This window comes from Arvicanthis niloticus, chromosome 22, assembly GCF_011762505.2.
Source record: "Arvicanthis niloticus isolate mArvNil1 chromosome 22, mArvNil1.pat.X, whole genome shotgun sequence".
In the NCBI taxonomy this organism is placed as follows: Eukaryota; Metazoa; Chordata; class Mammalia; order Rodentia; family Muridae; genus Arvicanthis; species Arvicanthis niloticus.
Window position 1 is genome coordinate 49,946,083 of NC_133429.1, and position 23,178 is coordinate 49,969,260.

The following is a 23,178-nucleotide window of genomic DNA, read 5'->3' on the forward strand; positions in this document are numbered from 1 at the left end:
GTGTGTGTCATTCCTCTCAGGAAGCAGACAGAAACAGAAAGGAGGAAGCAAAAAGGCCTTCCAGGGGTTGGGAGGTCTGGGGAGAGGAATCCAAGATTTTATTTCCATATCTCTACTAAGTTTTGAGGGAATTAATGGGAGACTATAGCCTACTGATCTCAGGGATGCTTGTCCCAGAGACTGGGGTAGAAGCTCTGAGAAAGGTAAACACGGGGCTTGAGTTCTGTAGAGACACATAAGCCTGCCTATGTCCACTAGGCTGAGTGTTCATTCGGAAGCCTTGGACCATGGACCTTCCAACAGAAACAGGGGTCAGGCAAGTCTAGAGTCTAGAAAAATGAAATGGTTTAAAAGGCCCTGCCTAATAGCCCTGGATAAACATCACCGAAGCCCAGAATTGCTCTCTGAGGCTAAAACATGAAATCTGGTGTCTGAAGCAAATTTACAGGAGTTGACGGGCAAGATGGGGGATTTGTTTAGAGCAAACTGAACTTTGCAAATGACATCTCTGTACTTTTATCACTAGCTCCATAGTCTTTTATTTTTGTACGTCTTTTCACTTTTCTCCCAGCTATCCTTTCTGCTAACTCTCCCTCGTGGCCCAGATATCGATCTCCTCTTTTTTTTTTTTTTTTTTTTTTGGTTTTTCCAGGCAGGGTTTCTCTGTGTAGCCGATCTCCTCTATCTAAATGCTTAATTCGGAGATGATTTTTTTTTTTTTTTTTTTTGAGCCCTATCTTGTATTTGTTGGTAAAATAGCATCGTCTCAACAGGGGCGCAGGTGACCCTGAACGAACAGGAATATTTATTGCAGATCCTTCTATTCTAAGCCTCCTTGTACATACTTTGCAAGCTTTAAAACATATGCCTACAAGAAGGCAGATAACCCTAAACTCCATCCCAAACACCAAACTCTGCACTTCCTCACAGAATAAAACACATCTTTTCTAACTAGCCATTTAAGACTTTGGAATAGTCCACTTGACTGGAAGGGGAAGAACGTCTGTAAATTCTCCCTTAATTCGATCTTGATTCTTATTATAATTCAGTAGAAAACCCATAGAGTTTTGGTTTTTACTTTAGCGCAGATGTCCGACTCACATAAAATGGTCCTTTTGGGTTTCCCTTATCCAATCTTCCCTCTCGTCTGGAGTCCAGTGGCTCCGCCCGGCTCACCTCGCCCCGCCCCACTCCCGCCCCGCCCCATTCCCGCCCGCGCAGGCGCGGACTGGTCGCTCCCTGCCGAGTGGCGGGAAAGGCTGCGACCCCCGCACCTCGGGGCCGCTGGCTCTGTGAGGCTTCAGAGGACTCGCGTAGAGCGGGTGAGTGTCGGTCGGACCCAGGGCTGACAACGTGCATCCCCGAGGCGGCGGGGCGGCGAGCAGCGGGGTAACAAGCGGCCACCTTCCCGCCGCGCGGTTGAAGGGCGGGGGCGGGGCTCCCGGCGCGCACGCGCGTTCTGACCTGCTCCGGGGCGAGCGCGCGAAGCGTCAGCCGCGTCCTAGCGGGTCTCTGCGTACCCTGAACGTGGGGTAGGGAAGGGACCTTGAAGCCAGGATCTTCGAGTTCCGAGAGCAGAGCAGAAGCTTCCCGGGGGTTGTCATGCAGTCCAGACCCGAAAGACACAGCGGTCTGGAGGTCGTCAGGAGTCGGGATTCACAAATTTGGGGTCTCCGTAGGCTGGGTTCGATCCTCTTGCCTAGGGAGGACACAACTTTGGAGATGTCAGCTAGGACGAAAACCATTAGCTAAGCTTCTTTCCTGGAGTGTCATTTCCTTGTCCTTGATGCTGTCACCAGAACCTTGTTTTGGAAAAAAAACAAAAAACAAGAACAAAAACTACTGAAGCCCGTAGTTTTACATTTACTTTGAAACCCCATTTTGGTCGCTTACGGTTTTGCTTACTCGGGTGGGTGTCTTGCATCCCTGACATTTTTCTCATCCAGTTTGACTTCCAACCTCAGAGAAAGGATGTGTTTGCTTCACATTCATTCGTATCTCAAGGTACCTGAACTCCCTCTGCTGGAGAGTTCTTGTCACGTAAGCTCAGTAATTCAGATTATCCAGCCCTCCAAGCTGGTCACCTCACAGAAACCTCAGCAGGTTGGGTTGCTTGTTGCCAGCCTGAGGATTTGAATGGAGTCCTAGGAGCTCACTTTGTGGAAGGAAAGAACTGAATCCTGTTCAGACATTGATATCTGAACAGGAACACACACAGGGATGAATCATAAATAAAAGGACGGAGTCTTAGTATTAGTCCTTTCTGGGCTGGAATTCTCTGTGTAGACCAGGCTAGCTTCAGACTCACAGGTGTTCACTAGCCTCTGCCTCCCTAGTACTGGTCACTCCCCTCTTTGTGTCCCTGAAGTATTGTACCTTTGTTTATTATCAGTGCCAATAAACAAAGTTTATTGAGCCTGTTAGTAATGTATCGTGGGTGTCGCTCGGTGCTGAGAGATGAGAGTAGGGTTCCTGGTCTCGAGGACTGGATGTAACTTCTGCAGCTGCACTGACAGGAATCCTCCCCAGCTCTTCCACTCTGTGCTCAGTGGTTTGCGTCCTGTTGCCTCCACATTGGCAGCTTTAACCTCCCTCCCTTACCGTCCAGACTTGTCCACTTCAGTCTAGGGAACAGCATTTATTAAGCACCTACATTATCCCTGGGATCAGGAGTTGACGTTTTAAGTGCAGCTGTCAACTGAATTATATTAGAATCACCTGAGAAGCACTTTTCTCTTCTATCTTCCCATAGTGAGAATTGAACCAAAGGCCCACCACACCAAGCCCTGACACTATGTTCTAGTTCCCTTTCCCTGCCTTAATTAAAGGTAAAGATTCCCTAAGTTTCCCAAACTGGTCTCCATTTTGAGAACAACTTTGCCTGAGCTCCCAGTACTGGGATTTCAGATGTGCCGCCCCCACACCCAGTGTAAGCAGTGATAGGACTGGGACCCAGGGATTCCTACTCTTGGCAAGCCAGGTGAACTCCAGCTCCATCCCCATCTTCATCCCCAGGCCCCAGGAGCATTTTCAGAACACCTGCCTGAGCCCCACTCCCTGGAAATCATAACTAGAGTTTGTGCCTCACAAACTCTAAGGCTAATGAAGGCAGTCAGCCATCTTAAACAATCTGCTTTGACTATTCGGTACACAAAATGTAAATGCCTCTCATGGCACAGGAGAAGGGGATAGCTTCTGGTTCGAGAAATCACAACTGTGGTTTGAGCAGTCTTCAAAGTAAATAACTTACATGTAGATGGAAGAATGGCAGCAGCTTGAAAGGTGACCATTGGGAGATCATTAAGACTATATTGTGGGCATGGGTGGGGTTTTTTAACAAGAAAGGATCTTCTGTAGCCTGGGCTGGCCGCTACCATGCTGTGTGGTTCTTCCCATAGGGAGGATTGAACCAAAGGCCCACCACACCAAGCCATGACACTACCGTCTAGTTCCCTGGGTCCCAGTCCTATCACTGCTTACACTGGGTGTGGTGGGGCACATCTGAAACCCCAGGACTGGGAGCCCAGGGCAGGGTGTTCTCACGAAGGATCCCTTGAACATATGATCCTCCTGCCTCCGCCTTCCAAGCCTGGAGATTACAGGTGTGCAGTGCCATGCCCAGCCTAAAACTAGAGCTTTGTTCAGTAGTGTGTGTTAATGGAGCACACACGAGGGAGGTACAGTAGTGTATGTTAATGGAGTGCACATACAGGAGGTAGATTAGCCATCTTTCAGTGTCACTTCCGATTCTCCAGGAGGCAGACATCCAGATGGAGTCGGGTGCAAGAGGCAAGAGCAGGTTTCGTATGCTAGAGTTAAGAGGGAGCAGGATTGGAGGCAGGGAGAACCTTGGACGGAAGGGCCGCCACTCTAATGGAAACTCTGGAGCGAGGATTGCCTGGGAAGAGTAGGCTGACGATGTGAATCCTCGTGGTGGCCGCTCGCTGTTTGTCCGAATTTGCTTGCTCTGTTTTTACTTATTTAAATGAGCGCAAATACGCACTAGATTGAACTCAGTGCTTTGCCCATACTAGACAAGCACTCTACTGCTGAACTGTATCCCTTGTCTCTTTTTCTTCTGTGTTTGTCTGTCTACCTACCTGCTTATTTATTTATTTTTATGGTACTGGCATCAAACCTAGAGTCTTATGCCTGCTAGATAAGCACCCTACAACTGTGCTACATTTCCAGCACAAACTTTCTTTCATTCTTTTTTAAGAGTTTTATTTATTTATTTATTTATTTATTTTTTGTTAAAAGATTCATTTGTTATATATACAGCATTCTACTGGGCATGTACACCTGCAGGCCAGAAGAGGGCACTAGATCTCATTATAGATCGTTATGAGCCACCATGTGGTTGCTGGGACTTGAACTCAGGACCTCTGGAAGAGCAGACTCTGCTCTTGACCTCTGAGCCATCTCTCCAGCCCACAATTTTATTTTTAATTACATGTATATGCATGTATTTGTGCTTTTGCCTATGGAGATGCTTGATCTCCTATGAGCTGCCATGTGGTGGCTGGGTCCTCTGGAAGAACAGCCAGCGCTTGTAACTGCATAGCTATCTCTCCAGCCCCAACACAAACTTTCGTGATGAGAAATCTGAGCAGACCTCTCCATGGCTGCCAGAGTACTCTTTCTTTTCCAGAGGTGTAAACTGAGGCTGGTTTGGTAAAGGATAGACCAGTCTGCAGCACACGCTGAAGCCAGGATTTGGACACCATCTTCTGACCTCACATACAGTTGCATTCTGCAGGCTTTAACTGTATCTCCCGAATGGAAGCTACTGGATTTAGTGCATTCAAAAATATATAAGGCAGTGGTTAGTAAAGAAAGAGGATTGTCCTGGGTATGCTGACAGCACAGGTGTATTGTCCTGGTCACCCTGATGTAAGACAGCACAGGTGTTGGAGTGAGAATTACCTGTGTAGACTGCTCAGATTTTTCCATCCCTGACCTGCAGGTGCTCAGGGGAAAGCTCATGGAGGAATGGTGTGTAGACTGCATCTTGAAAGTCACATAGGCTTGGAACTTTGGGAAATAACAGAAGCAGAGGAAGCTTCCAAGATGGAGGGAATAAACCACGAGGAGTTTTATGTATTGGGACATGAATGCTTATGTTCCTGAGCACTTGGGAGGCAGAGGCAGGCGGATTTCTGAGTTCGAGGCCAGCCTGGTCTACAGAGTGAGTGCCAGGACAGCCAGGGCTACACAGAGAAACCCTGTCTCGAAAAAAACCAAAAAAAAAAAAAAAAAAAAAGTTCCTGAGTGAAGGTCCTAACTGCCAGAGAAGGCAAACAGTCCACGGATCTGAGCCACGTGGTTGTGTATGCGCAGTATCGGCTATCTAGGAGAGATGAGACCAGACAGACTGAGTAAACAGGTTTTAGTTAATTGAATGAAAAGAAAAATAAAACGTTCTTGCCTCCAAATTCTAAAGCAAAGAAGGGAAAAAGGAGGGTGGACTCTTAATTTTTCTGTCCCTGGCATCCACCCTGTTTTCTTACATTTATGACAACTTTGAGGAGTCAGTTCTCACCTTACAGTCTGAGGCAGTCTTTCTTGTTTACGCTGCTACATTGCTTATCCCAGGCATAGCTGGCCCTTACGGACAGCCACTACCACTCTCACGCCTTGTGTGCATCCTTGGGATCTGTACTCAGGACTTTTAGCTTCTGTGGAAGTGTTTTTACCCACTCCTTTTTGTCTGTTGCTGTCAAAACATTTGGTAGAGAAGAAAGAGAAGAAACAATTCTGGCAGATGAGGGCAGGCAGGACGTTATATAAGAGAGCCAGGACTTCCATTCCTAATCCCTTGCAGCTGTTTTGAATGGAGAGGCAGTGTAAAGGGAAAAGTAGGTCAAAGACTACGGTCAGGAGTCCCACAGCCTGACAGCCACTCCCTGGAACTGGGGGAAAGGAACTTTCAATAGGAATTTCAGCCCTTTACGGCAACCCATGATTAAAAGCAGACCCAGACATGGTGCAGCACACCTTTATTACAGCAGGAGGATCTTTGTGAGTTTGAGGCCACCCTGGTCTACATACAGATTTCTAGGACAGTCAGGAATATATAGAATAATCTTGTCCCAAAGTGGGGAAAGCATAAATAAATAAAAAGAGTTTCTGCTTACCTTTTTTGTGGGGTGGTGTAAACACTGGGTGCTGCTGAAAGTGCCCCTCAACTGAGACAGCTCTTTGATCTTTTTTTGGCTAGCTTCTTAGGTCCACCCTTGGAAAAGACAGAAAGGCCTTTGGTCTCTCATGGATGTGTGTGGACATACACATATCTATACATTCATATACACACATAAGCATACACATAATACACCAGTGGTCTCCCTGGAAAAGCTGAGTGTCTGAGCAGAGTCGGATTGCATGTACAGAAGCTAGCTCACCAGAGACCAGGTCACTGAGAATGGGCCAAAGAAAAGGCTCCTTCCATTCCGGTCATACAGTGAGCATTTCACTGGCTCCCTGTAGTGCTGGGCTTTGGGGCTCGGAAGTAGGATGGTAGGATGGCGGTGGGGGTGGCATCGGGGTAGGGTAGTAGGACAGTGGGCAACGTGAGGAAGTAGACCAGTTACGTAAGTCAAGCTTGAGCGCAGGCAGGGAGATAGCATCAACCGGTACATCTGGGCTTTGGGAGGCTTATTATCTGTCTCCCGTAGGGGTGGAGTCAGGGCTTAAAAGCTAGGGATCACAGCCAGAAAGGGTCTTTTTAGAGGATGCTTCCCATGCAGAGCAAGGTGCAGCTGAAGATGCTTAGAGGAGAAGATTGATGAATATTCCTAATCTTCCACAGGAGAGGGTAAAGATGCAGTGTGTGTGTGTGTGTGTGTGTGTGTGTGTGTGTGTGTGTGTGCATCTGTGATATTAATGTCAGGTTCCAGTCACTCAGGTTCTGGGTTTGTGCCATCTACTGAGGGCACAGGGATCTGGATAATTGGGGAAGTGCCCCATAAGAGGAAACTGCCGCTTCTGGGGCAGAGGCAGGGAGTTTATTTCTCCTGCTTGCTGCCTCTACTTCACATTCTGTCAGAGCTGACTTCCACTGAAATTCCTGGATGACAGGGAAAGAGCTTTCTTTACAAATGCCAGTGCCTCAGAAGCCGAGGAGCTCCCAGGGGGTGTAAGTCCTACACAGCAGTCTGAGGAGATAGCTCACTTGATGAAAGTACAAGCACAGTGACCTGGGTTCAAGTCCCAGCACTCTCATAAAGAACCAGGCTTGTGGTTTGTGGTTGTAATTCCATTGCTGTGGAGGCAGAGACAGGACGATCCCTAGAGCTCACTGATCAGCAAGCCCTGACCCCAGTGCTAGTGAGAGCTATTGTTTTAAAATGAGGTGGAGGTGCCTGAGGAATGATATCATGATATCTGAGATTGACCTCTGGCTCTCTCTCTCTCTCTCTCTCTCTCTCTCTCTCTCTCTCTCTCTCTCACACACACACACACACACACACACACACACACACACACACAAGTGTGGGGCAGACATTTATACCTCTGGTTCCCTAGCTCTCACATTTATAAATCTTATATATAATCACTGCATGGCTGGGACTGGGAATTTTATTTTCTTTTGGAGGGAGGGGAACATGTGCAGGTCAGAGCAGCTTGCCGGAGTCAGTTTCCTCCTCCTTCCGTGTGGGTTCCATGGATAGTACTCAGGTTAGCACCCTCAGTGACAAGCTTCTTTACCGCCGAGCTATGTCGCTAGCCCCAAGCTAGGACTCCTAACCCCTGTGGTATATGCAGACGAGGGCTGTACGTGGAATATGTAGAAGATGGAAGATCCAGTCTAGCCCCTCCCACGGCTGCAGAGGTCTCTGAGGTGAACATCTCAGCACTGATCCCTGTTTTCCTACTGGGTTATCTTTACTCTGAAACACGTTTCTCTGGTTCCAGGATCTGGCTGTATGTAGTATGGGCCAGGCCTTAATTCATAAACTGGAGTTTCTTTGGCTTCTAGTCAGCTAGAAAGAAGCATTAACAAAAAGTTTTTCCTGGGGCTGGCAGATGCAGCTCAGTGGTAGAGCATGCATGCACCCACCATGCACAGGAGCCTCCCTGGGTTTGATTCCAGTGCACCACAGCTGATTTGGGAGCAGCACTTTTGGTTCTGACAAAAGGGAAGCCATTAAGGGGCTCGCCCAGAATGTTCCTGAGTGTGAGTCACAGCTTGCTCAGTTTCTTTACCACGGATGTTCCTCTTCCTAGTCCCACAGGCCTCACTGTCTCCACTGCCCGTTCTGCTAAGTTGGGCCTCTGGCGTATGGACTTGTACATGATGAACTGTGAACTTCTAGCCACGTGTAGCGCCCTTGGGTACTTGGAAGGAGGCACTTACCACAAGGAGCCGGATTGCTTGGGTGAGAAATCTTTTGAGGGATCAAGAGAAAAAAAAAAAAACCTCACCAAATCGAGGTCTGGTGAATTCCTCCTGCTGTGGGTACAACACAGTGCATGCACCTGGGCAGCTTCCTCTGGTGTTCCGGTAAGTGTTTTATCCCGTCTCCACAGAGAGTGTGAAGGATTTAATTCGATACCTGAGGCATGAGGACGAGACTCGAGATGTACGGCAGCAGCTGGGGGCTGCGCAGATCCTGCAGAGTGACCTCCTGCCAATCCTCACGCAGCACCGCCAGGACAAGCCTCTCTTTGACGCTGTGATCAGGTTTGCTCCTCATCCTTTCAACTTGTACCACGGGCTGTGTCTCTGTTGGCAAGGAAACCTAACCACTCCGTCTTCACTGTCTCCCCAGGCTGATGGTAAATTTGACTCAGCCAGCCCTGCTTTGCTTTGGCAGTGTGCCTAAGGACCCTGGTGTACGACACCATTTTCTGCAGGTTCTAACCTACCTACAGGCCTACAAAGAGGTGAGAGGTCGTTCTTCAGGGACACTGGGTCAGTGTTTGGAGAGGAAGGGAAGAGAAGGTTGGCACTATCTATGGACTGTTCCTTGTTCCACAGGCCTTTGCGAGTGAGAAGGCATTTGGAGTCCTCAGCGAGACCTTGTATAAGCTGCTGCAGCTGGTGAGTGAGTCTGCATCTCACACATCCCACGGTGGGGCCAGTCAGTACCTCCATCTCCGCTAGGCCTAGGAAGGTCCTCAGCCCTTAGAGATAAGGTAGCCACCCTGGGACTGCTTGACCCGACCCCCCAGCCTCCTCCTCTCTTTGCTTCCTTACTTTCTCCTTTCTTTTTAATTAAATCATTTTATACATATGTGTGTTTTCCTTACCTATATGTATGTGCAGCCTGTGCATCAGGTACCCTCAGAGGTCAAAAGAGTTGTTAGAGCCCCTGGAACTGGTTACAGGTGATCATGAAACTGACACACACATGCTGGGAACCGAACACAGGGTCTCTGCAAGAACAATAAGTGCTCTAAGTGCCCTTCACCTTGAACTCACTCTGTGTTCTAGGCAGGCCTTGAACTTGTAGTCCCTCTCCCTCAGTCACTTGAGGAGCTGGGGTTACAGGCCTGTGCCACTCTTATTTTGCTTTATTTCTTTTTTTGAGACACTCTGTAGCCCAGGCTAGCCTGGAACTAAGAGATGGTTCCCAACATCCCCTCCCCACCCCACCACCCCTTCCTCCTCTATGTCCCAAGAGCTAGGATTTAAGAATTGTGCCACCATGCCTGCTTTTATTTCTATTTTATTTTTAGAAATTTATCTAAGTTTGTGTGTGTGTGTGTGTGTGTGTGTGTGTGTGTGTGTATGTGTACATGTGCACACAGAAGCAAATGACAGGTGCTTTTCTAGACACATGGCTTGTTGATCGTGCACTGGGATCTGAACTCCAGTCATCACAATTGTGTCGAGAGCATTGTTAACCACTGAGCCTTTTGAGCCTTTTCCTTCTTTTTAGTCCCAATTCTCAGGACTCAGTTTTTTTTTTTTTTTTTTTTTCTTTTTAAGATTTATTTATTTTATGTATGTGAGTACACTGTTGCTATCTTCAGACACACCAGAAGAGGGCATCTGATCATTGCAGATGGTTGTGAGCCACCATGTGGTTGCTGGGAATTGAACTCAGGACCTCTGGAAGAGCAGTCAGTGCTCTTAACCTCTGAGCCATCTCTCCAGCCCCTCAGGGCTCAGTCTTAAAGGCAGTCTTTTTTTTTTTTTCTCCTCTTGCCCAGGGCTGGGAGGATCGGCAAGAAGAAGACAACTTGCTGATTGAACGGATCCTTCTGCTGGTCAGAAATATTCTCCATGTCCCAGCCAACCTTGAGCAGGAGAAGGTAAGAGGGTTGGGGGGCATCTGAGTTCTTACGCTGGTTAGTGTGAACTCCCCTGTCTTAGGCTTTTCTGTCTTCTATGAGTCTGGGGAGTAGCCTTAGCCACACGGTGAGTCAGGGACTCTGAGTGGAGCTCAGTGTGTCGTCTCCTCCTCTCTGCCTGCTCAGAGGATCGATGATGATGCCAGTGTCCACGACCGGCTTCTTTGGGCAATTCACCTCAGTGGCATGGATGACTTGCTCCTCTTCCTGTCCAGCTCATCCGCTGAGCAGCAGTGGAGCCTCCATGTGCTGGAGATCGTCTCCCTCATGTTCAGAGACCAGGTGAGACCTTACGTTAGTCTCCTAGTCCCCGCCATGTGCTTCTGCACTACCCTGGTGGTGATGGAGCATTACCTGAGGAGGGCGAGCGATGCATGCCCTAGCTGCGTCTTCCATCAGAGGCCCATCAACAGTCCTCAGTGTTAGTGTTTTCCCTTCTAAGTAGGAGTGAACTAAGTCTAGAATATGACTGTCCTGGGTGATCCTTCCCTCTTTGTTCCAAACCCAGAACCCTGAGCAGCTGGCCGGGGTAGGGCAGGGACGCTTGGCTCAGGAGCGAAGCACCGATGTGGCAGAACTGGAGGTGCTGCGCCAACGGGAGATGGCCGAGAAGAGGACTCGGGCCCTCCAGCGAGGAAACAGGTGGGTAGCAGGCTGCTCCGCTGTGATCTGACTCACAGCAGCAAACACCGAACACTTGATCAATCTGAGGCTGGGTAATACTTTAAAACCAGCTCTCTCAGAGCTGCTGCTGAAAGAGAATGGTCTAATACTCGGGGAGAATTGAGGAGTCATTTTGGAACCCTTTTGTTTTTGCTTGAAGGCACTCTCGATTTGGGGGCTCCTACATTGTCCAGGGCTTGAAATCTATTGGAGAAAGGGATGTCATCTTTCACAAAGGCCTCCACAACGTGAGTATGCATCCGTGTGTGGCACCTGAGAAGGGTGGCCCTCTCTGGAGTCCAGGCTGCTCTGTGTCCGGCTTAGAACCTGGCTGACAGCACACATACTGACCATATCACGTCCGCTGACAGCCTCACCGCTACTGGAGGCAGGTGTCCTCCTAGGCATCTTTTCTTAGAAAATTTCAGAACAGTGGCTATAGAAAGAACTGCAAGGTTTGGGGGTAGCCAGGATTTACTCTAATGCCTCAGTCCATTCTCAGCTCCAGAACTACAGCTCAGATCTAGGAAAGCAGCCCAGGAGGGTGCCTAAGCGTCGCCAGGCTGCCCAGGAGCTGTCCGTTCATCGCCGCTCTGTCCTGAACGTGAGGCTCTTCCTCAGAGACTTCTGCTCTGAGTTCTTGGAGAACTGCTACAACCCACTCATGGGTGCAGTCAAGGTGAGAGCCCAGGAAGGACATTTAGGCAGTTAGGGGTAGAGCAGAGAGATGCTAGCCAGAGCAGTGATGTGCTCGGTGAAGGACAGCCTGCCAAGAAGCCCAGGGAAAGCTGACCTGAAGTGCAGACTACACAGGGGGTGGGACCCCGGACAGAATGAAGATTCTGAGGAGTGGGTTTATTAGCAAGACTAAAAATAGAAGTTCTAGGTGGGACTGGGGAGATAGTTCAGCAGTTTAAACCACTTATTGCAGAGTTTGATACCAGTGCCCAAGTCAGTTTACTCAAAACTGCCTGTAACTAAAGCTTCAGATCTGATTCCCTGCTCCGGTCTCCAGGGACATCCACACTCATGTGTGCAAACCCACACAGAGACACATATATGTTAATTAAAAATAAAGTGAATCTTTTTTTTTAATAAGAAAATAATGGCTCCGGAACAATTTGCGCAGAGAAAAGGGAGAGGAGTATGAACAGACCTGAGGAGAGCAACAGGAGACTGGGAACTGGGGATTCTAGAAAATACTGTGTTAGCATCCAGGGTCCAACCCCTCATGACAGGCCAGAAAGGCTGGAAGGGATAGCCACCCTGAGGCCATGGTGGTCTGTTGTTAGGATCACCTGCTTCGGGGGAAAGCGCAGCAGCATGATGAGACCTACTACATGTGGGCTATGGCTTTCTTCACGGCCTTCAACCGAGCTGCTGCCTTCCGCCCCGGCTTTGTCTCTGAGACCCTCAGTGTCCGTACCTTTCACTTTGTGGAGCAGAACCTCACCAACTACTATGAGATGATGCTGACAGACCGCAAGGAGGCTGCCTCCTGGGCACGCAGGTGAGGGGGACGGCCGTTAGGGCTCACAGGGGGTACCTTGGCCTAGTCCGAATACCAGAATCTTAGATAATAATTTCCTTGTTCAAGGTTGAGGTGGTCAGGCTATGGGACTGGCGGGTTCTTCTCATTTTGGAAGTACCATTGAGGGGAGGTGTTGGCGTTTATGTGCGACAGAGCCTTCAGGTGCCTCCCCTCTATTTTACCCTTTGCCGTCCACTTTGGCAGGATGCACCTGGCTCTGAAGGCCTACCAGGAGCTGCTGGCCACAGTGAACGAGATGGACATGTGTCCAGATGAGGCTGTTAGGGAGAGCGGTCGCATCATCAAAAGTGAGGTCCTGGCCTGGGCTCTGACCCTGGCCTTCCCCATTTCCTGATTAGACTCTCATCCAGGTCCTAACGTCATCTCTCCTTTCCCAGCCCTCTCATTCCTTTCTTGTTCCCGCCCCCAGACAACATTTTCTATATGATGGAGTACCGAGAACTGTTTCTGGCACTCTTTCGAAAGTTTGATGAGAGATACCATCCACGCTCATTCCTTCGTGACCTGGTGGAAACCACCCACCTCTTCCTCAAAATGTTGGAGCGCTTTTGTCGGAGCCGTGGGAACCTGATGGTGCAGGTACAGGGCAGCCCCAGAGTGTGGGATCAGCTATAGGGGAGGGTAAAGGTCAGAGGCTTGTGGCATTTGCCAGTGTGGAATTGCCCGTTGGGTTTACTTTTTGTCTGTCTCAAAAGGGAAGGTAGAAGCATGCCAACTCTGCCATGCATTTATACATATAGGTGCAGGTGTGCGCTCACGTGTGCACACACACACAATGTAGATACACTCAGGCTCACAGTCATGCCAACTCTGCCATGCGTTCATATGTACAGGTGCACACACTCGCATTCGTGTGCGCACATACAACACACACACACACAGCTTTACACACAATGTAGACAGACACACACAGGCTCATACATACTATAGACACACACACAAGTAAGTAGGTCAGGCTAGTCCTGTATCAAGTACAGTTAGAATACACTCAAGCAACCCATGTCAGCCTCCAGGTCACTAAACTGAGATTGTGTCCAAAACTGGAAAATAGATCAAAAGCCAAAGACAAAAGCCAAGGAAAAAACTCCAAGGAGGGTTAGAGAGATGGCTTAGTGGTTAAGAGCACTGGCTGTACTTCCAGAAGTCCGGAGTTCAAATCTGAGTAACCACTTGGTGGCTCATAGCCATCTATAATGGGATCTGATGCCCCTTCTGGCACCCAGGTGTACATGCAGGTAGGGCACTCATAGAATAAATAAATAAATAAATAAATAAATAAATAAATAGGGGTTTTTTTTGTTTGTTTTTGTTTTTTTTGAGACAGGGTTTCTCTGTGTAGCCCAGGCTGTCCTGGAACTCACTCTGTAGACCAGGCTGGCCTCGAACTCAGAAATCCGCCTGCCTCTGCCTCCCAAGTGCTGGGATTAAAGGCGTGCGCCACCACCACCTGGCAAATAAATCTTTAAGAAACAAAACAAAACCAAAAATACCTCCAAGGAATTTCTGTCTTAAAGATACAGATCTGCTTTGCAAAACCATGTTTGTTTTTGGTATGGGGCTAGCAGGATAGCTCAGTAGATAAAGGCATTTACTTCTGAGCATGACGACCTGAGGAGTTAGAGCCCAGGACTCACTCAATGGAAGGAGTTGTCGTCTGTCTGTCTCTGTCTCTCTGTCTCTCTGTCTCTCTCTGTCTCTTTCACACACACACACACAAAGTTTTGTTTGTTTTTTTTTAAATGCCAGGACCTTCCTACATTTAAGGTTTTTACAGTTTAAAATTGTGTCAGAACAGCTAGAGATGTGGCTCAGTGGTTGAAAGCTCTTGCTGTCAGCTGGGCGTGATGGAGCACAACTTTAATCCTAGTACTTGGAGGGCAGAGGCAGGAGGATCTCTTGAGTTTGAGGGCAGCCTGGTCTATTTAGTGAGTTTCAGGATAACCAAGGCTACATGTCTTCACCCCATCCCACCCCCAAAAAGGCAAATGGGATGGACAGATGGACAGATGGATGGGGATTCCTGTGGATGGTGTTTGATTCAAGGACTTCATAATCAAACACATCAAAGACAGACTCTTACTTCAAGAAATAAAGGCCGGGCGGTGGTGGCGCACACCTTTAATCCCAGCACTTGGGAGGCAGAGACAGGCGGATTTCTGAGTTCGAGGCCAGCCTGGTCTACAGAGTGAGTTCCAGGACAGCCAGGGCTACAGAGAAACCCTGTCTTGAAAAACAAAACAAAAAAAAAAAAAAAGAAAGAAAAAGAAATAAACATTTTCTGTTTATCTGCATTAGAGTTTTTGCCCACTTTAATGGCTTCTTCCTCCTGACTTGCCTGTTTCTCCTGGAGGGTAGGACAAGGAAATACAGCACTCATTGCTGCCCCCCATCTTCCTCTGCCTCCTCCACACACCACAGCTGCTCCCCGTCCTCCTCTGCCTCCTCCACACACCACGGCTGCTCCCCGTCCTCCTCTGCCTCCTCCACACCCCATGGCTGCTCCCCGTCCTCCTCTGCCTCCTCCACACACCACGACTGCTCCCCGTCCTCCTCTGCCTCCTCCACACCCCACGGCTGCTCCCCGTCCTCCTCTGCCTCCTCCACACACCACGGCTGCTCCCCGTCCTCTGCCTCCTCCACATACCACGGCTGCTCCCCGTCCTCTTCTGCCTCCTCCCCACCCCACGGCTGCTCCCTGTCCTCCTCTGCCTCCTCCCCACCCCACAGCTGCTCCCTGTCCTCCTCTGCCTCCTCCACACACCACAGCTGCTCCCTGTCCTCCTCTGCCTCCTCCACACACCACGGCTGCTCCCCGTCCTCCTCTGCCTCCTCCACACACCACGGCTGCTCCTTATCCTCCTCTGCCTACACTGCACTAACACGCTGGACAGAGACTTTGTGGTTCTGCTGCCTCTACCATACAGTGTTTTCCCCACAGAACAAAAGAAAAAAGAGAAAGAAGAAAAAGAAGGTTCAGGACCAGGGTGCTGCCTTCTCACATAGCCCTGGGGAACTGGAGGCCATGTGGCCATCCCTGTCAGAGCAGCTGCTGCAGTGTGCCCAGGTTGGTGGTTAGAGAATTATACCCTGTTTAGGACAGTGTTCTTGTAGACAGTCCAGGTTTCCTCCCACTCTGCTCCCATGGCCGTGTCTGTCTATAGGACCCTGAGCTCAGTGTGGACACCATTGTCCCCTTTGATGCGGCCTCAGAGGTGCCGGTGGAGGAGCAGCGGGTAGAAGCCATGGTGAGGATCCAAGACTGCCTTACGGCTGGCCAGGCCCCGCAAGCCCTGGCCCTGCTGCGGTCTGCCCGGTAAGAATCCTGTGTCCCAACCCTCCTGAACTCTGAGGGAATGGGGAGGCCTTCACTGGGCTCCAGGGTTCTCAAGAGTTCAGAAGAGAAGCGTCTCAGCCGAGGCTGTGGGCCTCTGTGTGTCTCACTGGAGGCTGGATGACCTCTCAGTGTTGGTTCTGTGTAGAGATACCATGTGTCTGCCTACAGACACGTGAGTCTCACTGGACGGCTATGTTTTACTTCTACTTATAGATGTAGGTCAGACTTCTTTTCTGTGTAGGAGCATTTTGCCTGAATATATGTATGTACACGCACCACGTGTGCTCCTTTTTGCCTGTGGAGGCCAGAAGAGGATTTCAGATCCTTTGGGGCTGTGGTTCCAGGCAGTTGTGAGCTGCCGTGTGGGTGAGCCCAGGTCTGCAAGAGCAGTGTGCTTGTGAGAAAAAGGTCCCTAGCTTGTCTCATCTCTGAGGTAGCCATTTATACTCTTCCTTTCAGTTGACAAAAGTACTAAGTTTTCCTTCTAGTCCTAACTGCAACTCCAGTTTCCTGTGATGAAACCCGTTTCTGTCTTCCTCCAGGGAAGTGTGGCCTGAAGGAAATGTGTTTGGCTCGCCCGTCATTTCCCCGGGGGAAGAAATGGAGTTGCTAAAACAGATCCTCTGCGCACCCCTTCCCCGTGAGTCTCCATTCTTCCCCGTCTCTCCTCACAGCTGTGCTCTACCCAGCACAGCAGAAACCCAGCAATCCTCACTCTTTGTACAGGGCAGCAGGAGCCGGTAGAACAAGATGCAGAAGAGGAAGAGGAAGAGGATGAGGAAGAGGAGTTGCAGGTTGTCCAGGTGTCAGAGAAGGAGTTTAACTTTTTGGACTACTTGAAACGGTAGGGGCTGAGAAGACTGGCAGGGCCTGTGAGGATGAGCAGTCTCTGTCCAATGCTGAATAATTTCCCTCCGTGCTGTGATACAGCTTCGCATCCTCAACCATCGTGCGGGCCTATGCACTTCTCCTGCGGAGCTACCGGCAGAACAGTGCTCACACCAACCACTGCATTGCCAAGATGCTGCACCGGCTGGCCCACGACCTGGGGATGGACGCCCTGCTTTTCCAGCTCTCCCTCTTCTGCCTCTTCAATCAGCTGCTTAGTGACCCGGCTGCTGCAGCCTACAAAGTGAGGGGCTGCCAAGGAGGGTGCTCAGTGGGGTCGGGGGCTGCCAAGGAGCGTGCACAGTGTGGGTGTGGGTGATTTTGTTTTTCTTTTTCTTTGTTTAAAATTATTTTTATGTATGTGAGCACACTGTAGCTGTCTTCAGACACACCAGAAGAGGGCATCAGATCCCATTACAGATGGCTGTGAGCCAATGGTTGTGAGCCACCATGTGGTTGCTGGGGATTGAACTCAGGACCTCTGGAACAGTACTTTTAACTGCTGAGCCATCTCTCCAGCCCCTGTGGGTGACTTTTTGTTTGTTTGTTTGTTTTTTCGAGACAGGGTTTCTCTGTAGCCCTGGCTGTCCTGGAACTCACTCTGTAGACCAGGCTGGCCTCGAACTCAGAAATCCGCCTGCCTCTGCCTCCCAAGTGCTGGGATTAAAGGCCTGCGCCACCACTGCCTGGCCCTGTGGGTGATTCTTAAGAGAAAGGAAGGGTGAGGCACTAGGTCAGAGATGAGAACGCAGTAGAGAGGTCAGCAGGCAGGTTGGGGGAGCTGCATGGAGGATAGAAAAGATACCGTGAGCGAGGAAGAGGCAAGCTGGGAATGGGCAGGTCTGAATTTGTTTGAGCTGAGGTGCCATGGTAGCTTTATTTTCCAACAGGAGCTAGTGACTTTTGCCAAATACATCCTTGGCAAGTTCTTTGCGTTGGCCGCAGTGAACCAGAAAGCATTTGTGGAGCTCCTGTTCTGGAAGAACACCGCTGTGGTTCGGGAAATGACACAGGGATATGGCTCCCTTGACAGTGGGTAAGCTCAGGGCCGGGGACAGCTGGGAGACGAGGTTCACTTGCAGAACATTTGACCTAATGTTTCTTTCTGAGTCAAGGGAGTAGGCTGGTGAGGTGAGATGCTTTTCCTGAGGTTACCCAGAATGGGAACAAGGCTGGACTAAGTCTTCTACCTTTAGTTTCCTTCTCTGTCAGCAGCCTTCAGAGGTGGCTGCTGAGGACAGTGGGCCAGGCCCCGCAGTTTCTTTCTGTGTGCTTTCTTAAAACATGCTCGAGGACAAGCTGTGTGGCGGTACATCTGCGATCCCGGCACTTAGGAGACAGGCAGTGAGGTCAGAGTTAAAGGTCCACTGGACTACAAAGCAAATATAAGGCCACCCTGAGTTATATGAGACCTTTGTAAAATAAGATAGGCTTCACATTGATGTTCGTCTTCTGCTCACCTGTTCTCTCTCAGCATCTTCCCTCTGGTCTCCTCTCCCTGTCACACACAAACACACTAGCGTCTTCCCTCTGGTCTCTCCTCTCTCTCTCTCTCTCTCTCTCTCTCTCTCTCTCTCTCTCTGGTCTCCTCTCTCTCTCTCTCTCTCTCACACACACACACGAGCATCTTCCCTCTGGTCTCTCTCTCTCACTCTCTTACACACACACACACTAGCGTCTTCCCTCTAGTCTCCTCTCTCTCTCTCTCTCTCTCTCTCTCACACACACACACACACACACACACACACTAGCATCTTCCCTCTGGTCTCCTCTCCCTCTCACACACAAACACACTAGCATCTTCCCTCTGGTCTACACACACACACACACACACACACACACACACACGAGCATCTTCCCTCTGGTCTCTCTCTCACTCTCTTACACACACATACACACACACATACACACACACACACACACACACTAGCGTCTTCCCTCTGGTCTCCTCTCTCTCTCTCTCTCTCTCTCTCACACACACACACACACACACACACACACACACACACACACACACACTAGCGTCTTCCCTCTGGTCTCCTCTCTCTCTCTCTCTCTCTCTCTCTCTCTCTCACACACACACACACAAACACACACACTAGGGTCTTCCCTCTGGTCTCCTTTCTCTCTCTCTCTCTCTCTCACACACACACACACACACACACACACACACACACACACAAGCGTCTTTCCTTTGGTCTCCTCTCACACACACTGCTCTTTTTCCCATTTTGCTTAGTCCTTGGACTGTGAGGTTCTGTAGACCAAGATCAAAAATCTCCTGGTTTGGGTTCTGGGGTTGTTCAGTGGAGAATAAATGAAGAGGCGTATTTTAGGTCTCTGCCGAGTTACCTGCTCCGCCCTGGGTCTGACATGACCAGAGAGAGCTCCGCCTTGTCTCTGTAAACCAGTGGCCTCCTTACACCTGTTCCTCTTTCAACATTCAGATCTTCCAGCCACAGAGCCCCTGTGTGGAGCCCTGAGGAAGAGGCCCAGCTTCAGGAGCTATACCTCGCCCACAAGGATGTGGAAGGTGTGAGGCTTTGAGATCTGGAGAGACTTCGAGGAGGGCAGTCTGGGTCCCAGACTCCTCCTTATGCCCCATTCCCTCTCCACAGGTCAGGATGTAATAGAAGCCATCTTGGCACACCTGAAAGCTGTTCCCCGCACACGCAAGCAGGTCATCAGCCATCTGGTGCGGATGGGCCTGGCCGACAGTGTCAAGGACTTCCAGAGGTAACGCCAGAGCCTCTAGATGGAGCTGGGGTGAGGAAGCCCCAAATCGCTCCAGACCTCCCCTGGCACTGCCCCCTGTCTGAATAGGAAAGGGACACAGATTGTCTTGTGGACAGAGGACCAGGAGCTGGAGTTACAGCGGCTCTTTGAGGAGTTCCAGGACTCCGATGGTGAGTGAGGTCTCAGGATCTGCCCTCACTCCATGCCTCACTTCCCACCTTCTGTTCACTTGCTATGTTTGTGTCACCCGGAGGGAGCTGAGTCAGCCTCTGGTTTCCATTACTCCTTCCTATTTGCTCTCGGGTATCCAAAGGCACTCTCTCTGCAGATGTTCTTGGTCATATCATGAAGAATATCACAGCCAAACGTTCACGGGCTCGAGTAGTGGATAAACTGTTGGCCCTGGGGTTGGTGTCTGAGCGGAGGCAGCTATACAAGAAACGGAGAAAGAAGTTGGTGCCTTCTTGCACGGTAACAATTCTATCCTGGCTCTTCCAGCCTGTGCCTCACCCCACTAAAGTACCGTAGGACTCCTCCTGCCTCAGGCTATTCAGACCGGGCCCTTCTGTGGGTGCATAGAAGCCAGAAGCCCACTAACTCCCCCTGAGACCCTGAAGCCATTTTCTCATTCCTGTGTCTGCAATGAATTTCAGCAGAATGGAGAAGAGTCCCCGAGAGATTCTTGGCAGGAAGATCCAGAAGAGGAAGAGGAACACTTACCAGAAGGTGAGAGTGAAGACGAGAGTGAGGAAGGCTTGCCAGCAGGACAGGTTCAGGGCAGCTCATCTCTCTCTGCTGAAAACCTCGGTCAGAGCCTGCGTCAGGAAGGTAAGGACTTCAGTTGGGAGACATGTCAGAGGTGGAGGGTCAGGAAGGGAGGGGGATCAAGTACGAGCTCCCCCTCTTCGCCCAGGCCTCTCTGCTCCCCTCCTGTGGCTCCAGAGCTCCCTGATCCGCGCAGCAAGCGACCGAGAAGAGGATGGTAAGTGTTGGACACTGGGTGGCCGGGCCCGGTGTGACCTGAAGCACTCCCTCTGTCACATTGTCACCGTGCGCTGTCGGCTCTGTCTGCACCATGTCCACAGGCTGCTCCCAGGCGATCCCTCTGGTGCCTCTGACGGAAGAAAATGAGGAAGCAATGGAGAACGAGCAGTTTCAGCATCTGCTACGCAAGCTTGGGATCCGGCCGCCCAGCTCAGGGCAGGCAAGTGTCAGAGCGAGCGGGACCCTGCCAGCCGGGGATCTCTGGTCCTACTCAGCGCGAGCGGAACCCTACCAGCCGGGGATCTCCGGTCCTACTCAGCGCGCACTGTGCTGTTACCGGATCCTCCCTGCTGCCTTAGCTTTGCCTCCCAAGATTCCCACATCAGGTCCCGCTCGAGTCTCTCTCCTCTCTCCCTCCTCTCCCCTAAACCATGTTCCACACTGCCCCTTGTCTGTCTGGAGCACTGTGTGTCACAGCCTCCAGGAGGCCCGTTTGTCTTTGTGTGGCCGTCCACTCACACCTGCTTCACACTACAGTCATCCTGGATGACTTTCTACCCTGCACATAGTAGGTCGGCATAACCAGCTGATGTTCCCAATCCTGTTGGAAGGCTGCAGCCACACATCCAAGGTCCACACACACAGACATGTGTACACCCCCACATACCTTCTTCCTTTTGACCCTCAACCAGCATTCAAGGGTCACCTCAGCACTTCCTCAGAGAAGCAATCTTATTGCCTGTCTGACTCATGAAGTGGGAATAGTTGCTCTGGCGCCCAGTCCAGTGGCACTATAGCATCTTGCTTACGCCCTAAGCCCCCCATTGATTCTGAGCGTGGATCTTACAGCTTCACTTTTTGCGTGCCCCAGATCCTTTCCTGTATTCGTTGCTAACAGCTGTATTTACAGTGACTGCTACCTGGTGTGGCACTGAGGTAGATGCCGGGTGTATATGTTATGAGTAGTAAGCCAAGTTCACAACTCCCACGGGTCATTCCCGACAGAGGGTCATGCCTATTCAGTGAACAGTAGAGCAGAAGAGGGGCCAGAGAGGCTGGTCCTCCCTGGCCGTGATTTCACTTGCTGTGTTCCCGTAGGAAACCTTCTGGCGAATTCCAGCCAAACTGAGCTCCACCCACCTTCGGAAAGTGGCTGCTTCTTTGAGTCAGCAAGAAGATGAGGAGGAAAGGGAAGCAGAGCCAGAGCCAAATCCAGAAATCCCTGGAGAGCAGAGTCCCAGTGAGGAACACCGAGCAGAAGCCCTGAGAGCCCTTTCGTCAGCTCGTAAGAGGAGAGCAGGCCTGGAGTCTCCAGAAGGTGAAGTGCCATGCTCACCTCTCGATGACTTACTCTGTGCCACCGTGTAGGCATCAGGGCTGTACGGTGTTTGAAGCAATGTAGGGCCAGTTCCCTAACTGTGTCTTACATCACTTCAGAGGAGGCCCCTGAGGAGGAAGAATGGAAGTCAGTGCCCAAGAAGCGGCAACTGCTGGACAGCGACGAAGAGGAAGATGATGAGGCGGGGAGACAAGGTAGGACCCTATCTTCAGCGGAGACACTGGTCATTTGCCTTATCCTTTTACATACTTAGATGTTTTCCGTTTCTGTCTCTTACCGGTCATTCACATAGCAGCAGTGTTGGGAACTCCAAGAATCCACAAGAAGAAACGGTTTCAGATTGAGGATGAGGATGAGGATGACTGAAAGCCAGATGCCTTTGACAGACCGGAGTTGGAAGGCGCAGAAGACACTTTGCCTGCATTGAGAGTGACCTTCTCTATGATGACAGTGCAGGAATTTTAGGCAGCAGTGTTGGGTGGAGTCTCTGCAGTCAGTCCTTGCCCCAGGTCCATCTGCGTGCACAGCCGGTCTCTGGATCCATCCCATAGCAAATGAAGAGTGTGGAATGTTGGAGGCGGACTGGACTCACTCGTCTCTGGACTGCATCCTGGCTTCAGACAGCAAGCTTTACGACAGGACATGGGCGTTCATACCGTCCTCACCAGGCACTGGGTTCCTCCCATTTTCTTTCCAGTGGTTGATCCCAGCACACACATTGAGCCGGTTTCTGCAGCTGAGGCCGAGTTGGGATGCCCTACTCGGGCTGACAAACATCCTTGATCTGTGTTTCATATTAAACATGTAAAGTTAATAGTTGCTGATGTCAGAGCAACCAGACAGCCATCTGTTGTGTCTTTGGAAGAACTTTAAGAGTAAAGTTAGAAGACATTTCCTGAACTGAGTGTGGTAGCATGTGCTTTTAATCCCAGCGTGTGGGGGACAGAGGCAAGAGGACTGCCATGAGGGAGAGGGGAAAGAGTGGATACACCCTACACCTGGGCCAATAAATGTAAATTTAAAAAAAAAAAAAAATTCAACCTGACAGTAAATGTATTTTTTTTTCTTTTTTTCGAGACAGGGTTTCTCTGTGTAGCCCTGGCTGTCCTGGAACTCACTCTGTAGACCAGGCTGGCTTTGAACTCAGAAATCCGCCTGTCTCTGCCTCCCAAGTGCTGGGATTAAAGGCATGTACCACCTCTGCCTGGTAATAAATGTACTTTTGAAGAGAGACTTTTTGCCTTCTCTGGTGGACACAATGGCGATGTCACATGGAAATGCTCCCTTCATCTTGCTGGCCACAGGGTGCATGCCTGTTGGTTCAGCTCTTCATGAGGCTTTGCTAAGATTTTGAATTTGAATTCTGGAGAAGCTAGTCAAACC

The 23,178-nt window shown here is 50.2% G+C and overlaps 1 protein-coding gene and 1 long non-coding RNA gene across 5 annotated transcripts; one reads left to right on the forward strand and one right to left on the reverse strand.

Annotated features, from left to right (window-relative positions):
• The first annotated feature begins 1,212 nt into the window (after window positions 1-1,212).
• Window positions 1,213-22,350, forward strand: Timeless (timeless circadian regulator). The gene is made up of 29 exons (XM_076920601.1): window positions 1,213-1,322; window positions 8,227-8,378; window positions 8,530-8,683; window positions 8,772-8,886; window positions 8,981-9,043; window positions 10,159-10,260; window positions 10,426-10,581; window positions 10,808-10,941; window positions 11,123-11,210; window positions 11,465-11,641; window positions 12,255-12,472; window positions 12,698-12,801; window positions 12,924-13,093; window positions 15,453-15,578; window positions 15,676-15,827; window positions 16,391-16,488; window positions 16,575-16,692; window positions 16,779-16,980; window positions 17,627-17,772; window positions 19,184-19,269; window positions 19,355-19,472; window positions 19,560-19,642; window positions 19,801-19,943; window positions 20,126-20,300; window positions 20,386-20,454; window positions 20,558-20,676; window positions 21,555-21,774; window positions 21,894-21,989; window positions 22,088-22,350. The coding sequence occupies exons 2-29, from the start codon at window positions 8,282-8,284 to the stop codon at window positions 22,159-22,161; spliced, it is 3,603 nt and encodes a 1,200-aa protein (XP_076776716.1). The 5' UTR covers window positions 1,213-1,322; window positions 8,227-8,281; the 3' UTR covers window positions 22,162-22,350.
• Window positions 17,584-22,213, reverse strand: LOC143436355 (uncharacterized). 4 transcript variants are annotated; one of them, XR_013106453.1, is made up of 5 exons: window positions 22,073-22,213; window positions 21,808-21,902; window positions 21,597-21,678; window positions 20,193-20,586; window positions 17,584-19,901 (listed from the first exon to the last, which is right to left on the reverse strand). It is a non-coding gene; the product is annotated as an uncharacterized LOC143436355 (long non-coding RNA). The 4 variants fall into 4 exon arrangements; XR_013106452.1 differs by having other exon boundaries at window positions 21,793-21,902; XR_013106450.1 differs by lacking the exon at window positions 21,597-21,678.
• Window positions 22,351-23,178: the final 828 nt, after the last annotated feature.